The following is a 17,910-nucleotide window of genomic DNA, read 5'->3' on the forward strand; positions in this document are numbered from 1 at the left end:
TGTTCATTTGCATGTGCGGCTTTGTGCATTGTCGGGGTTTGACGGCAAAGCTAAGACCAACAAGGAACCCAAAATAACAAAAACTGCCAGCTTCGTCTCCCGGTTCCCTACGTCTGGACGAGGATCTCTTTGATTGAGGCTGCTTTGTGCAGCTGGGGATGGTTTCGCATCAACTGCCTGGGTATCCATTTAATTATGGAGCAACACAGGAGCTTTGAGTTTGGATGTACTTAATGCCAACAGTCTGCTACAATGGTTCAGGTTGCTAAAATGAGATTATAATCACTTAACAATGATGGAATTGGGGGATGGGTTCCCTCTAGAGTCTGGTTCCTCTCAAGGTTTTTTTCCATATACCATCTCAGGGAGTTTTTCCTTGCCAAAGGTAACACTGGCTTGCTCATTAGGGATCAAAAAAGCAGATCATCAAATGAGCCACATCCCAATACCAACCCAGGGTGCAGTTGCTGGAAGTCTGTGCATTAGGACATTGGCTCACTACCATTTTGCAGCCAAAGACACCTGTGTGTTCCTGAAGCCCACTTTGAGGAAACTGCTCAGGATCCCGATCATGACCATGTCTTAGAGAACAAACTCTATGGTTTAAACATAATTATCAGCAGAAGGAGTGGCATAATCTCAGACATTAATAATTACTCTGTAGTGAATCATTAAAGCCCTTTGACATACTCTATTTCTGACTTCCTGTTTCAAAAAGAAATATGTCACATGTGTATTTCATGTGTTAAAGGTTTGTAGAGGAGATGTTTTCAATATTATTAAAAGAGTGGTGTGCTGAGAGTAACATTAGAGTCTTTTCACATAAGCTGAGTTGATTAGACAAGGAGTCTTGTGACAAAAAGGATAACAGGAACATTATAGCCATAATAAATCAGATTACGTTGGATAGTTAAGTGCATTTAAAAGTGAATACCTTTGTACTTTTAATCAAGTGAAAGTTTAAAGAGAGCACTTTTACTTTTACTGGAGTCATATTTGACCTACTGTATCTCTACTTTAACTCAACTACATGGTTTGTGTACTTTGTCCAGCACTTAAGACTGTATTGTTCTTAACAGTAGAGTTGACCTGAGCAGCCATGTTTGTTTCACATCACTCTGTTAACAGGGAAGGGCTTGGAAGTTTTCTACCCTGAGTTTATCAGATAGAATTGCAAGCTCAGGGGGCATTTTCAGTAGATTTTTTTTAAGGTTACAGTCTTGGATTTACACATTGCCGTTAGAATGCTACAGTTGTTTTACTTAGCGAGCAGACATGTTGATTCGATATCACTTGCATAACTCTGGGTTGAAAAGACCGCCCTGAGTAGTAATTCCACATTAATTGTGAGGACTAGAAGGTGTCTTGGTTTTTTCCTGGTTGGAGGTTTCCGTAATATTGTTATCAGTTAAATGTGGCAAATGAATTAAACAAATTCAGGTTTACTTTTGGAGCATTTTTAACAATGAATATTGTCTCAAAGCATCTTTACACAAATAAAGCGGTTATAAAGTTGTATTAAAGAATGTATAAGTTTATTCCTTGGGCTTGACGGACACCGTGGGATGGATTACTCCTCGTAGGCTCGGCGGATCTGCGGTTCTATCATATTTTCTTTTATTCCCCAGTAAATAAAAGCAAACAGGAAGTACTTGAGGTGGAAATTAATGTACTTGTCAGAAACAGGACATTTCACACCAAAGTGGATTATTATCGAAGTGCTTACACAAAGTGCTTCTAAGAAACGTGTGTTTGTGGTAGCGATGGGTCCTTCATGAACCATAAGTTCGTTTTGAAACAAGTGTTCAACGTGACTCAGAAGAACGAGTCGTCTCAAAGAGTGATTCATTCATTTTCTACTGGACGCACATAAACAAAACATAGCAAAATCTCTGTTGGAAACAGAGTTGAGTAGTTAATTTCTTGACTCTTCTAGTCAGAGTCGTTCGTTCTTTTATCACCTTTTATCACTTCATCACCTCCCATAGACATTATGAAGGTGATGAAGTGATTTAAAAAGATTGGCATTTTGATGAATGAGTTTAAAAATAAAAAGTCACAAAAATGATCTGATCTTCCCATCACTTTGTGTGTGTATATAATATATATATATATATATATATATATATATATATATATATATATATATATATATATATATATATATATTTATTTATTTATTTATTTATTTATTTATTTATTTATTTATTTATTCATTTATTTATTTATTGTGTCCAATCTTTTCCATAAAAAGATCCGGTGTGGGTGCAGGTTTTCATTCAAACCAAGCAAAGGCCACACCTGATTGACTTTCTTTGTTTTTAAGTTCCACGTTTATTGCACGGGCTTTCAATTTGAAACCAGGCGCCTCCATTTTACCGGAAGTGACCCCTTCACAGCACCGGAAGTGTCCCTCGCGGTTCATTTCCCTGTGCTGAAGGCGGATCCCTGCGCTGTCGCTCGGAAACTTTACTCCGAGTCTCGGACCCACGGCTTCAACGCAGCACCTGGGCCCGTATTCGGCATTCTCTGTCTCTCACCGGAACCGCTCGCTTATTCTCAGCTACACAGGTGGGAACTGCAGCGCGCGCGCCCTATACAATATTAGGAATAATAATAATAATAATACAAAGGAAAATGCACGCGGGGGTAAAGTGTGTGTTTGATATCAGACTAGCGGGGTGTGTGTGTGTAACTGTTGGATGTGTCGGTTATAGACCGTGTCTCGGTGTAGAAGAAGAAGATGGGGGATAAGGAGCTGATGTGGGCTTTGAAGAACGGAGACCTGGATGAAGTGAAGACATTACTGACAAAGGTGAAGTGTGTGTGTGTGTGTGTGTGTGTGTGTGTGTGTGTGTGTGTGTGTGTGTAGCCTCCCGGTGTTGAAGCTGTGTAGCTCTTTATCAGGCTTCACAAAGCTGTCCATCTGCCTGTCCTTGGAAACCAGAGAGAGAGAGAGCGAGAAAGAAAGAAAGAATGAATGATGATGGTGTATCAGGCCTAACCCCAGCTTCTTGAGTCGAACGCCATATCGTGCATTATCAAATACTTCCGGGTTGTTGCGCACCCCCTCTCCTCCTACACGCCGCGTTCGTGGGGGTTCGGGGAGTCTCCATGTGACGTCACACGGCGGCTGCTTTGCATATTCCCTGAATGGCTGTGATCATTTGCTTATCCAAACGAGTTACATGGAGCAGCTTGACTTTTTCCTCCTGCGATGCCTCGGGGGTTAGAAGAATGGAAGTTTTTTTTTTTTTGTTTTTTTTTTTTTTTTTTTTAACCTGGACAGAAAAAGAGTGATAAAATGAGACTGTGATGGAGATCTACAGCCACGCCCACCCTGCTGGTCTTTGTACACTGCTTGGCTCTGACCCCTTTCATCTGATTGGACAAGGCATGTTTTCCGATTGCTGAAATTTTGTCTAATTGAAGTGTCTCTCTCCTCGTCTGCCTGTGTCTCTCTCCTCGTCTGCCTGTGTCTCTCTCCTCGTCTGCCTGTGTCTCTCTCCTCGTCTGCCTGTGTCTCTCTCCTCGTCTGCCTGTGTCTCTCCCCTCGTCTGCCTGTGTCTCTCCCCTCGTCTGCCTGTGTCTCTCCCTCGTCTGCCTGTGTCTCTCCCCTCGTCTGCCTGTGTCTCTCCCCTCGTCTGCCTGTGTCTCTCCCCTCGTCTGCCTGTGTCTCTCCCCTCGTCTGCCTGCGACTCCTCTATACTGTTAGTGTGTGTCTTTCTTCACTCGTCTGCCTGTGTGTCTCCTCTTGCTGGTGTTCCATACTTTCTTGCTGATTCCCACCGAACGGTTGAGACGGTCAGATTTTTTGAGAACGAACAAGAGAATCTTGTTTCACATCAGCACCTGAATGTGAGTGAGTAAGTAAGTGAACAGCTGGCTGATGGACTGATCTGTAAATGAGCAAAAAGCAATGTATCAGTGTCTTCTTACGAACAGTCCCCTCCAAAAGTTTTGGAACACCGAGACCAACTTGTTTAGTTTCTTCCGCTCGCTCGAAACATTTGAGTTGGAGATCAGAAGATTGAAGACAACGAATCAGAATTTCAGCTTCCACGTCCTGATATTTTCCCTGACCTGTGTTAAACAGTTGCAGCGGCAGACCATCCAGTGTTTTAGGTGAGCAAAATTATTAGGACAGGTCGTCTTAGAGTAGAGGCTTGGTTGCGTGTTTCTTGCTTGCAGTAGCTGTTTGTTAATCATGACATCACCAACTTCCCCTTTTTTCTTAATGAGATTCTTTGTTATTTTGGGTGTGTGTGTGTGTTGAGTCATTGGCATGCTACGTGATTATTTCCTCCCTAAAAAGGTTTGGATGCATTTATCTAATTTCATAAAATGAAATAACATCTGGGCGTCACCTGACTGACAGATGTTCCTTTGTAAAATAGGTGGATTAGTGTTTTTGAATTCATATTCATGTGCCAGGGACTAAAAGTTGCATTTCTGTTCGCTTGTTCCATCATCCCTGTTTAGCAAAACAAACACGGTTTCTTTGCGCTGTTCCAATACTTTTGAAGGAGACTCCGTATAAGCATTATCGTGCTCACGATCACGCCGTTAGACCAAATATTAGCACCGGATTCCAGCGAACGGTCTGCTCTCTGTTACAGCGGATATGCTCTTATACACATTCTCCTTCAAAAGTATTGGAACACAAGGTCACGCGTGCAACAGTTTCTTGTGGAGGTTTAATTTGAATGATCAGAGGCCCCGCAGTGGACTATTTTTACATATCTGTGGTTTAGGGTGTCAGTTACACCACAGTGACGTCGCAGTGATTACAGTCTGTCATTTAATAATAACGTCTCTTCTCACGGCACTCGTTTTTATTTTTTATTGTCATGGAGCTCCCACCAGGCAGCTTTTATCTTCTACACTACAGTCATGATCTATAATGTCATTCACCAGTCTGTCTGGTTTGCTCTCTTTCTGTCTGTCTGTCTGGCTCTCTGTCGGTCTTAGGGCTGAAACGATTCCTTGAGTAGTTTGCTTTCAAAATTTCATTGAGACAAATTTATTAAAGTAATTTATTAAATTAAATGTTAGCAACTAAAATAATAAAAAAAAAAAACAGACAAGCAATTTTGTTTTGTATTTCTTCCCCCCTAACTGTACCGAAATAGAACCAAAACATGACTTAAAAACCGAGGTACACACCGACGAATGATTTTTGTGTACTGGTACACCCCTAATAAATAAAGGCCACTTTACCATTTTTAAAGTCATTTGAAAATGATTTTTATTAATGTACAGTGCAGTCAAAAAATTCAAGTTTATTTCTATAGCGCTTTTCACAACGGACATTGTCTCAAAGCAGCTTTACAGAATTTAAGAGTTTAAGATAAACGATTTGTATTTGTCCCTGATGAGCAGCCATGGTGACTGTGACAAGGAAAAACTCCCTTAAATGTTATGAGGAAGAAAAATTGAGAAGAACCAGACTCAAAAGGAGAACCCATTCTCTTTCGGGTGATATTAAGAAAGTGATTATAAATCTTTAAACAATACAGACCACTGGGGAGTGAGAACTAACATGAGTACTGGAATGTAAGATTATGAGTAATGATCTTCCTACAGTCTTATGCAGTCATTTGAGATTATGGATCCAGGAGCTACTGAGAAACTCATAAAATAGCTCAACATTTGAGATCATCACAGGTCCAACACCAGCTTCTCCATGCCATTTAAAGAGGTCCAATGTCCAAACTCCACATTAGGCAAAATCCAAATGGCGCTGGTACATCTTTAGATTGTTCGGGATGTTTGAGGGGTCAGCATCTTCTTCTTTAAAGGTCCATAAACCTCATGAGTTTGGACTGGTGCTGGCACAGACTCAGGATGGGTAGAGAGAGAGAAGCAGTGGAGAGGAATTAGCGTAGCTGCTGTTCATGATATTAACAAGCACAAGTTGATCATGAGCATGTGATTAGATGTTCTGGAGGTTATGTGATGTGTGTTACGTGTAGAACTTGCTAAAAAGATACGTCTTTAATCTGCACTTATAATGGGAGAGTGCTATTGCTACTTACCTACAAAACCCTAAATGGTTTGGCTCCCATGTATCTATCCAGTCTTCTAACATGCTACAATCAGTCATGCTCTTTGAGATCTCAAAACTCTGGACTTCTATTAGTTCCTAGAATAGTAAAGTCCACTAAAGGTGGTAGAACATTCTCACATTTAGCTTCTAAACTTTGGAACAGTCTTCCTGGGAACATGGGAGCCAAACCATTTAGGGTTTTGTAGGTAAGTAGTGATAGTTTGTTGTCGATTTGAAACTAAACAGGTAGCCAGTGTAGGGATGATTATATTGGGGTTATATGGTCATATTTTCTCGACCTTGTGTGAACTCCGGCTGCTGCATTCTGGACTGTAGCTTGTTTATTAATGATGCAGGACATCCACCTAGTAATGCATTATAATAGTCCAGTCTGGAGGTCCTGAACGCATGGATGAGCTTCTCTGCATCAGATATAGACATGTTTCTTAGCTTAGCAGTTCCTCCACAGTGGCCGCGTAGAGCAGAAAGTGGAGCACGTTTTAAAAACTGGCAGTAAATACATGGGTTTAGTGCGTGGGAAAATTCGAGCAGATTTTCCGAAGACAAAAAGCCCACATCGCGATACTGTGCGAGATTTCATAAATAAATATGTGAAAAGAATCGAGTTCCGTCAAACGAACTGTTCGTCTTAACCCACTTTACACGTCCCCTGCAGAGGCACCTTTTAAACGCAACTCTATTTGTATTTGGATGTAACACGGCTATTCAATACACTAAATGGGTTTAGATTTTACAGATATTCTTGTGTGCAATTTCAGCAAAAATGATGTTAATTGTTCTTGAAAAAAGACAAACAAGTTTTTTGTTCATTTTAAGAGACTCGTCTTATTTTCTCTCATTGACTATTCTCATGATTAGCGAAAAAGTATTTATTGTGTGTCTGGCACTTTTACTGTGGTTCCGTCTGACTCCCTGCCTGTCTGGCTCTCTGTCTGTCTGGCTCAGAACACACTTTTTTTTTTTTTTTTTTTTTTTTGACAGGTAAAGCTAAAAGTGTATGTTTACATGCACTATAAAACTCAGCAGAGCACTGAAACTGAAGACTCCTTCCATGTATGTTGTTAAAGTCTTTTACCAGCCTTTGCTGTTCTTTATTACACCACTGTTTAGACCTTGCGCTGATGGTGAAGATCAGTAGGAAAGTATTAATCCGCTATATGGATTAAAGTCGTTTTCCTGTCCGCTTCCTGCCATCGACTCTGGACGATTACAGTGTTTATGATGCCATTTTAATGTTGAAAATTGTAAGCAAAGGGAGAAAAAAAATCCATAATTTAAGTCTGGTTTCTTTCCCTTTACTTCCTGCTAATGAGAGGAAGTAGTGGTACGTTGTGTTCTGTAAAACTCTCCTGAGCTCGAAGGCAGCACAATGATCATATTCCAGTTGAATCGCGTTGAGAAACGAAACCTCTTGAGAGTCTGTGGCCCTTTTCACCCACCTGAAGAAAAGGGAAGTGGTAGTGGAAGGGACTTCTGATCGGAAGGCCACGAGTTCAAGTCCCAGCACCACCACGCTGTCACAGCTGGGCCCTGAAGCTGTGGATCTGAAGAAGTGCACCTGTCAAATACCATAAATGTAACTGAAGAAGGTGTTTCATTTTTAAACCTTCTTGTCAGCCATGTTAGAATATAAAGCAGTTTTTAAAAACACGGCTCAGGATCTGAGGTCTTGACCAGCGTACCGTCAGAGAAGAGACACCTCAGTGTAAGACATTCACTGTGAGGGAACCTTGTTCCTGTGAGGCAACATCTTTACCAGAAATCATTCAGAGCCCGATGGGTAGCTAAATTTTAAACTCCAGTGGTTTGTTAGAGTTATAAACCAAAAGTTGTGGAGTTCTGCATCTTAAAAGGAAACCAAGCCACCTCTGACTGTTGACCTATATGTGTTTGTTGAACCTCTCATTCCAAATGTATTCTCGTTCCCCTGTTATGAGCTCCACTTTTTTGTGAAGGCTTCCCACTAGGTTTTGAGGCATGACTGGGGATTATTGTTCATTCAGTTTCAAGAGCTTCCAAGAACCAGTGTCGGATGAGGATGCCTAGGGTGCAGTCAGTGTTTGGTAGAGTCAAAGAGGTCAAGGCTTGGTGAAGGACACCTGAGATCTTTTACTTTAACATTCACACACGGTGTCTTCCTGACACTGGTTTTGTGTACAGGAGTATTTTATGCTGGAACATTGTAAGAGAATCTTATTTCCTGTGAGGGAGTTTTAGTTCCTGCGAGGGGGAATCTCTCTTCTTGCGAGGGGGAAATCTCTGATCCTGCGATGGGGGAATCTTCCAGCCCACAGAGACATTTAATACTGTGGTGCTCAAACCCTTTCCTATGAAGGATCAATAATAAATGTTGCCTTTTACCACATATCCGACACCACAGGCCTTTTTTTTTTTTTCTGCCCTTTCTGATCTATCAGTTGTGTAATTTAAGCTGTGGGTTAACACTTTGGGAAAGAAGCACAAACGGGTGTGATGGCCAGGCCGTGCAGATTTTTATGCAGGCTAATGATAAACAGAATTGATTTTTCATTGGATGATGCCAAAAGCGAAATTGAAAACGTGTAGTTTTCACCTCATGCGCAACTGAAGGAGTTTCTTTGCAACCCGGCTGTTGCAGAACCTGCGCTGTGGATGTCGAAACAGCAGCCCATATCATCCGCCTTTACTCTCCGCTCCGTACTTGTAGCTTTGAGTTGTTAACTAACGTGGCTTAGAATCAGGTTCTTTTAATGAATACGGGAATCGGATGAATGATGTCTTGAATGGTGAAATGATGTCGGATGAATGATGAAACTCTGCTTATCAGTGGCCAAAACAATGAACTCGGTTAATTCGGACGAAGACGGTGCGCGATTGCTTAGCTGAACGAAAAGGGGGGCTCGAGTGCTGTAATTAATCGACAATGCTTGCAGGTTGACTGGACGATATGGGTGAGCATCAGATCAGCCTAATTAATCTTCCCCAAATGCAGGGAACTATAAAGCATGAAGCTCGGTGAAGAGTTTGGCTCTCGTCCAGTTTTTCATTAACCATCTCTGCAGCTGCTCCTCAACCTACACCTGGGCTCTTAAACATTATAAATAAAACTCTTTGTTGTCTTTTTTCACAACATTGCTGTTAAAAGATTTCAGCCTCGATATAAATGTTGATGAGCTTCTGCTCGTTTTTTTTTCCTGAGAGATATATAAAATGATGCATTGCGTTTTTATAATAATAGTGTTAGAACCTTTTTATACAAATATTTTTTGAGAAGAATTTGAACCCAAGCTCACATACACATGTTGTAATAAGGTTTAAACGGTCAGGTTCATAAGTTTAAGGAGCAGAAATGGAATTTCCTCCTTTGAGATGCTTTGTCAGGTCTTCACTGCACCCTCCTTCATTTGCTGTTTGTTTGTGGTGTTTTCTCCTTCATTTTGTCTTTAGTAAATGAAAAGCAATAATCCGGTGCACTTGCCTCCATGTGTGGCAGAGGACATACGTATGTTATGGATCATGAGTCCTTTCTTTTCGTCTCCATTCTGTTCTCTTCCTATAATTCTGGTACATGTTATTACAGATTTCCTTTTGTTCGGAAACTGGACAGGGACAGTGTTTTAAACCTTAACATACCTCTCGTGTTTGTCCTTGACTTGGCTAGATAGTTTTCTCCACCGAGGAAAGATTTCTGGGATCATCCACTTTACTGCGGTCTTCCAGAGCTTTTGGTGTTTGGTTGATCTGGCTACTCTTAAAGATTTTGGAAACTCGTTCTTTGCATAAAAAATGAATAAGCCATACTTTTTTTTGGCAATCTCAGTTTAAAAGTGCGATCAGGAAGTTGCAGCTGAAGCATTTATAGACCTGAATGATGATGCAACCGTTGATTGAGCGAATGCAGATTTTGTAATTTGGCCATTGTACATGCAGTGGTAGTGAGAAGAGAACAGGTCTACATCACCTCACAGAGGTGTCCAAGCCTGTTTCCAAGCATGTTTCACCCAGAGCTGACCTTAATAATAAACGTATACTTTCAGTTACTATTGTAACAGAAGTTCAGACTCTATCTGCGTGTTCTCAACTTCCTGCTCGTCATATCTTCAGGTTCTGTTTTTAGTAAATACACAGTAGTGGGTGAAGTTCCTTTTCTGCAGGTTTGGTTCCTGAGCTGAGTGTGGATGAATAACAGGCTTTACTCTGTTTGATTTCTGTACATTGTCTCAGTTGATGTGATGACAAAATGACAGCAGCCAAGACATGTAACCGAAGATCATCCATCACGTACCATTTCTTAATGTACACAAGGTGTGTACTTGCGGTGTTCTTACTGCGTGTACTCTTGTGGTGTTCTTTGTGTTTTATGTCGTGTTCTTTCAATGTACTTCTGTTCTTTCTACATTTTCGCTCTTCTCTCGGCGTGCTCGCTTTGTTCTCTTGCCGTCCACTCTGCGTGTACTACGGGTGGGTGTTCACTCGCTGTTCTCACTATGTAGTGTTGATGCATAGCCCAGTAAAACCATCATAAGCATTGCAAAGTTGCTGAGTCTCCGAAATATGCATCCCCACGCTATCACACTACCACCACCATGTTTCACTGTTGGCATAACTATTATAAAATGCTATGTTAGTTTTATGCCCAATATAATGAGTACTAATGTCTTTTTGACATTAAAAAAGTTACACTTCCCGTTTAACAATCTACAGAATATTGTTCGAAAAGCCTTTGGAGGTTTTCGGCGGTGGTGGGATGAGCCCTTATGTTCCTCTTGGCAGTGGATTTTACTGTTAACACCATTTTTGCCAAATCTCTTTCGAATGGTGGCGTCATGCCTGCTGACCTTATGTGAGGCCTGCAGTTCATTAGATGTTCCGTTGTGTTTTCCTAAATGTGTTTTTGGAAGAATTTAGGCAAACTGGCTCCTTCTGAGATGATTCTCCATCATTCCAAGTTGCCTCCATTTGGTGATTTGTTTCGCTTGAAATCTTTTCCAGATTTTGATAATTTCAATAACTTTAATTTCCAAATTGTTTTTAGTGTCATAGAGTGCTGTTTGTTTTTGAGACGATTTTTACATTGCAGGGAAAGAGGATTTATAAAAAATCAGCCAAAACCTCTCCAAATTTATATGCAGATGGTAATTTTATTGTGTTCACCTGTGATGATGTCCTGGCTTAGGGTTATCTGAGAATACATTGCAGAGCTCAGTTTGGTAGTATAATTAGAGTAAATGTCAGTGTTATATTGTGTGGGGGAGAACAATCTAGTCAATTCTATCAATAAAAAAATGTCTACGGTTGGTTTTTTGGAAACTTTGTGTATGGGTGGGGAAAAGACACCGTTTTATCCTGTGTTAAAACATTCCAAACCACAGTTAAAGATTAAAGCTTCATTCATTGTAATTTGTAAGATTTTGCCCCCAACAATCGAACAGTTTTCGTATTTCTCTCGCCATGTTCTTTTCAGGACTTTTCGGATTTCTCTTTGAGTTGTGCAGCTCTACTGAGGGGACAGTGTCCGTGGAACTTCTCTGCAAGGTGGCTTTAGAAAATAAATTTTTCTGTTGCTCTCTTCCTGTCGTTGTTACCACAGAAGTTAAAATAGACCACGTGTCACTGGTCGCCAAAAGCTGTCGCCGTTTCATGCCTTCGCTGCTACTTGGACACTTCCTTGCCAATGCTATACATGTACAATCTTTATATACATATTTTATATTACTTTGTTATGCATAAACAAGTACATACAGTCTGCAGCTTTTTTTGTTGTAAATACTTTGAAGTTGGTGACCACTATGGGTTTTTACACTGCTGATGCTCAGCCAGGCACCTTCAGTTCCTGCTTCTTCTTGGTCTGTTTTGTGGTCAGTTTTTTTCTGCAAGTCAACTGCAGCTGATTTTATTTCATTTCGGGTGACTGCAGGACGTTCCACTGAAAAAATTTTTTTGGGTTGCTTTCAAAGTAAAATCCAGATCATTGTCTGCAGTTGGAAGTGCTGCCCAGTGGGGTTTTAAAGCATTTGTCTAAATGTGAGCAAATAACATGATTATCATCATCATTCATCCATCAACATCATCAATAGAATACAAAGGAAACCTTTACGTTGAGAGGTGTTCACACCCGCACCATGAGGTTTCATGTTTCAGAGGTGTGTACTCATAGTACTTGCTGTGTGGACTCACTGTTTTTGTTGCATGTTCTCTCACGGTAATTTGTCATGATCTGTCTATGTTCTAGTCTCGTTGTTCTCTTGCTGCATAACTGTTTACCCTTCATTAACATACTTGTATTAGTCAGTTTTGGGAAGTTGCTGAGTCTCTCAGAATTCCACCACCATGTTTCATTGTTGGCATAACATTCTTTTATAGGATGCTTTGGTAGGATTATGCTGGATATAATGAGAGATTTTGTTCTAAAGTTACCGTGCATTTTTCGTTTCAGATCATGAGTCGTTCCTTTCCTTCTCCATACTTATATTTGTTTATAGTTTTTTTTCCGTTATTTTAGGGCTTAACATTCGGTTAGTTGTTTTGTAAGTCTTCTGTATGCACTCGTAAAATGTTATTTTTTTTCTACCACGAATGGATTTTATTCTCAAGTCATTTTCTTTGGTTCTTTGTTTTAAGTAAGTACCAAATAGTTGATCTTGGCCACACAAGTGAGAGAGAGAGAGAGAGAGATTTATTTTTATTATTTTTCCGGCTTAATGATGGCTGGCTTATGTTGAGCGTTAACAGGAACAGATTCCAAATGCAAATGCCAGACTTAATCAACTGTATCTGCTTACCTTTAAGTAAATAATGAGGGAACAGCACACACCATGGAACATCTGAGAGACCGAGTGCCAATTACTGTTGGCCCCCATAAAAAGAGGACAGCAACAGTGCTGAAATTCAGATATGGACATACAGATCCTCGAATTTAAGCTGGAAGTCTGCACTTTGAGCTCATATTTATTAATGCCACATCATGGTTTCGTTCTGCATTGACAGTCTGTGAGAATAGTGTGTAATAGTTGTGCTTGGTGTTGCAGGACACACAGTTTACACCAGGCTGTGGCTTCATTATGGAAGGAAAAATGTGAGTGAGCGAGCGAGAGAGAGAGAAAACCAACCTCTGTGGTTTGTATCTGCATATGTGTATGTGAGTCTGCGGTGGGTGTGTGTGAAAGGGACTGTGGGTGTGTACAGTTCCTCTTAACTAACCTTAGTAACTACCCAGAAGTTAGCAGATCGACGACAAGAGTGACTAAATTATGTATGTGCAGAGTTCAGAGGTTGGCTCGAACGAGCAACTCTCCGAGTGATGGATGAAGGGATGGAGAGCAGCATTATAAAAGAGAATGGAGGTGACTAGGTCAATTGTGTCTATCGATCAGGTTTAGAGTGGTGTGTGTGTGACATTTCCTCTTCTCTGTGAATTTCATAGGTAAAAGTTGAAACAGTTTAGAGTGTGTATTGATTTTCTCGCCATGGATGTAGAAGGTATATAAGTGGAAACTGTTAGACCTGTACCCTGAACTCTGTGTGTATGTGTGTGTGTTACAGGATGAGGATGTAAACCGGACACTGGAGGGCGGTAGAAAGCCCCTGCACTACGCAGCAGACTGCGGCCAGGTTGAGATGGTGGAGTTCCTGTTGTCTAAAGGCGCAGATGTGAACGTAAGCTGCATTCATACGCTCCATTTTTTCGCGAGTTCTCGTTCGTCTCATCACGTGTAATCGAAATCAGATTCCGATTATACACGTGGGTGATTTTCGGACATCAAATAAGCCACTGAGCTTTTGTGCTCGAATGCCCACATTGTTTGCTTCTTTATTTTTTGACCTTCACACCACATAGAGGAGCCTTTGTGCCTCCGTGACCACGTCTTCCTGTTAAACACACACCGGTTCATCTTTTGTTTATTGTTAAGTTTGTGTGTCTCACTCTCTCCCTCCATCCCTCTTCCCCTCTCTTTTACTCTCTCAGGCTCCAGATAAACACGGTATCACTCCGTTGCTGTCTGCCACTTACGAGGGTCACGTGTCCTGCGTCAGAATCCTGCTAGAGAAGGTACAGAGACACTGATGGACACAGATGGACGTGTTTGTGTCAGACTCTAACACTAACACACACACACACACACACACACACACACTGGGGCTCGTGTAGAGTATTTGAAGGAGACCTACAGTATGAGTTGAGAGGGCAGACGTCCGTTACGAATGTGGTGTTGGAGCTCCTCCCCAAATACGCCGGCCTGTAGTGATGTCTGAGAACTAATGGATGTAGTTCAGTGTTACACACACGCCGCGCACACACAGATTTCCTTTTTCCTCGTTTCACTTCCTGCCCCCCACACACACACACACACACACACACACACACACACACACACACACACACACACACACCCAGCTCATTGCATTTTGTGTGATAAGTGCATTAGTGAAGGTGTAGATTTTAGACGGCTGTTAGAAAATTCGGTTCATTATTTACACTCAGGCAGAGATGATGGAATTCTCTGGAGGCAAATCCGTATAAATCGTGTACAGATAACGATAGGAGTACGAAAGGCTCCATCGCCCACGTTTCTGCTGCGATAAACCTGCACAAAAGCAAACTCCATGAAGATCTGCTTTACATGGGTAAAACCATATCTTCAGCTGCCAAGGTTGGACACTCATGATCGCCTCAGATTCCTGTTCTTGGCTGATGGGAAAGGAACCTGATGTGGTGGACTGCAAGTCTTTTGAGGTTTAATGTTTTGAGCATGGTGACATCAGTTTTCTGATCATTGCGGTTTTAGGGTTCTTGTATGATTAACTGAATACTTCCTGGAAGCTCGAAGCTCCGACCCATGCGCCATTTCAACTCAATGTTTTTCTGTTTTTCGCACCATCCCGTGTTAAGTCTGGAGATTTCCCAGGAGATAATCAACTCAAGCCATCGCATTTGGTACCATGGTAACAACTTCTCACTTGTTTTTTCATCCTGTGTTTGACTTGGACGTTAGCAGTGGTTCTTCATGTGTATATGAGTGATTGTCTGTGTCGATCTTCTGCCTCCTGATTGGCTGATGCATGAATAGACAGGTGTCCTTAATAAAGTGGACGCTGTGTATAATCTGTAGCAGGTTGATGATGATGATGATGAATAGAAAGGCTAAACCTTTCTCAGTCTACTCTTACATTATGCACAGCATCTATTTTTCTGTCAGTAGGTCCTCATGAAGACAGAGGATTCAGCAGGGACTTGATTGTGTAGTGCATACCAATGCGCTCTCTCTTGCGCTCTCTCTTTCCCGTGCAATCTCCCGCCCTCTTTCATTCAATGCCAGAACCAAAACAGCGTATTCAGCTTTCTTTATCATCACTGTTAATATTTGCTTGTGTGAGATTTGATACTTTATAATAAGACTTTGATTTTATAGCTTTGATCTTTGATCAGTGCCCTGATTTTAATGGTAGCGAAGTCGAACCCATTGGATTTGTATTGGTGATAATGTAGGTGTGAGGTGTTGCACTGCACGATGTAAAGGTGAAGCAGAAAGCATTAAAATCGTGTAAGTCCTCACACCTTATACTATGGTCACTTCCCAGCATTGAGGAATTAAAGCTATCATTGATTTTTGCATAGCAAAACTGACTGTATGGATAAAAACTACACTTTATTTTCATTACACATTTTATATACGACTCTACAAATCTATGATTCTGCTGCTCTGAATCTCAGACACGACACAGATAAAAGTGCCGAGAGAGAGAGAGAAAGCGAGAGAGAGAGAGAAAGAGATTTACATGCATCTGTGTGTCTACTTATAATGAAGCTGTTGGAGTTAAATCCTGGTGCTGTTTCTCATTGAACATGTTCTTGTCCAGTTGGTCAAATTCATTGTGCGCTGTTGAAATTCCACTACATGCAAAAACCCTCCATGAAGCTCAGTAAGGTCATTAGGAAAAGTGTATGATGGCTGTCTCACTCTGGATGGAACTGGACCTATATGTTATTATGGTTACAGGACTTTATAAGCACAACATTAATTTAGTCACCTTTTAAACACAAACTACCGGTGTTCAACACTCTGAACTCTGTGAACTTCCAGCCAATCACAATCCACTATCCACTCCTGAACTTCCAGCCAATCACAATCCACTATTCGGTAACAAGCTTTTTGTTAAAAAAAATCTATAGTGATTGTCTGTGTTAAATGCGTGTTGGCGTATGCTGGTGTTCAGTTGCGGAGCTCCTACACTCAGGGTGTACACACACTGTACTGCAGTCTCCATTGTTATATCAGAAACACCAGGTATGAGTAACATGAAGGCCATAATGATGTTCATTGTACTGAAGTGTGCAGAAGGCAGGCCACGTCATTTGATCGTGTTTTGTGTCGTTTGTGTGTACAGGGAGCTGATAAGGACAGAAAGGGACCAGACGGACTGAGCGCGCTCGAGGCAGCAGAGGACGAAAACATTAAAGCCCTGCTGAAATGAGGCTCGGCTCATCGGCCTGCAGCTCCGAGGTGTAAACAGACACTTGGCTGCCACCAAACAGATCTCACTCACACACACACACACACACACACACACACACACTAATTCACACATCTTCGAATCTGGCCGGTGGCTGCCTCGTCGTCTCATGGGTTTTCTTCTTGTGTTCCACATTTCCTTTTTTTTATTTTAATTTTTTTTATTGTTACAATTATTATAATTATTGTTATTCTAGGGGAGCGGGTGTACGATTTCTCTGCTAGCGTATTTGAATTAGCGAGTCTCTCCATCAGATACAGAGCCCTAGCTGTGAGAAAGCTGACCATCTCCACCCCTGCGTACCACTAAACCAACACACACACACACACACACACACCGCTTATTTGCTAATTGAAGCGTCCTTGTGTTGCAGGCAGCCGAACAATCCTGATGTAAATGTGTTTTGTACTGTACCGCTGAAAGAGGAATGGTTTAAAAAATTCCGAGGAAAACAACACGTGATGCGTCTCTCCTCATTCCCGTACACGATCAGGGGCGACGTAATTAAAAAGAAACAAAAAAACAAACAACCCTCAGTTAAAAATGCGAACTTACACACAAACAAAAAAAAACAAAAAACGATTGGCATTATAAACATTAGATTACATTCCCAGAGTGGGTCTTCATGAGCTTTTCAAAACAACGGCTTACAAATAATCCTACATTTAAAAAAAGGTGTTGAAACAAGGTCATGTGATCCTACACTCCTCCTCCTCCTGTCTGCTCTCTCACAGCTTCACTCTGGATAATATGGGTCACAGAACAAAAAGGTTCCAAGTTCTGTGTCGAGATAAAAAACGTGTGAGAGACGGGAACCAAACGAGCACTTCTTTCCCCGATAAGGTTGGACTCCTCTGCTTCCCCGACTGCATGCCTGCACTCCTACACTCGGAGAAAACCCCAACGCTGTGCTTTTTCTCTTTCTCAATTTCTGGTCTCTTGGTTTTTGTTTTCTTTCTTTGAAGTGGCAAATTCAACCGTGAAACAAAAAAGAAACCGATTTAAAGCTTTGTATTTGGCTTCGTTGTTAGAACAATTGTTGAAAAGAAAATGAATAAAAAGTTTCAATTTAAACTTCATCTATTTATTGATCAAACCACTGATTTATTGTGTGATGGAGAGAGCTAACGCGTGTGTAAACGAGTGTGTGAGACACATTAGCTCCAGTAAAACTACTCCCGATTGTTGCTGACTTTTGGTCTTAAATGTCCTTCAATGTTAGGAAGTTTTCTTGAGGAGAAACAAATCCAGACTTTTTTTTTACCATGACCCTGCTTGAATCGGTTCCTAAATCAGGTCATCTGCTTCTGCGATCTTTTCTACAAACATTCAAACAATCCTGAATTTCT

The 17,910-nt window shown here is 41.2% G+C and overlaps 1 protein-coding gene across 1 annotated transcript; it reads left to right on the forward strand.

Annotated features, from left to right (window-relative positions):
* Positions 1-2,429: 2,429 nt before the first annotated feature.
* mtpn (myotrophin) lies at positions 2,430-17,635 on the forward strand. Its single transcript, XM_046859860.1, has 5 exons — positions 2,430-2,571; positions 2,718-2,815; positions 13,592-13,705; positions 14,016-14,099; positions 16,436-17,635. Exons 2-5 carry the CDS (start codon positions 2,744-2,746, stop codon positions 16,520-16,522), a joined length of 357 nt encoding a protein of 118 aa, XP_046715816.1. The 5' UTR covers positions 2,430-2,571; positions 2,718-2,743; the 3' UTR covers positions 16,523-17,635.
* The last annotated feature ends 275 nt before the right edge of the window (positions 17,636-17,910 follow it).

This window comes from Silurus meridionalis, chromosome 10, assembly GCF_014805685.1.
Source record: "Silurus meridionalis isolate SWU-2019-XX chromosome 10, ASM1480568v1, whole genome shotgun sequence".
NCBI classification, from domain to species: domain Eukaryota; kingdom Metazoa; phylum Chordata; class Actinopteri; order Siluriformes; family Siluridae; genus Silurus; species Silurus meridionalis.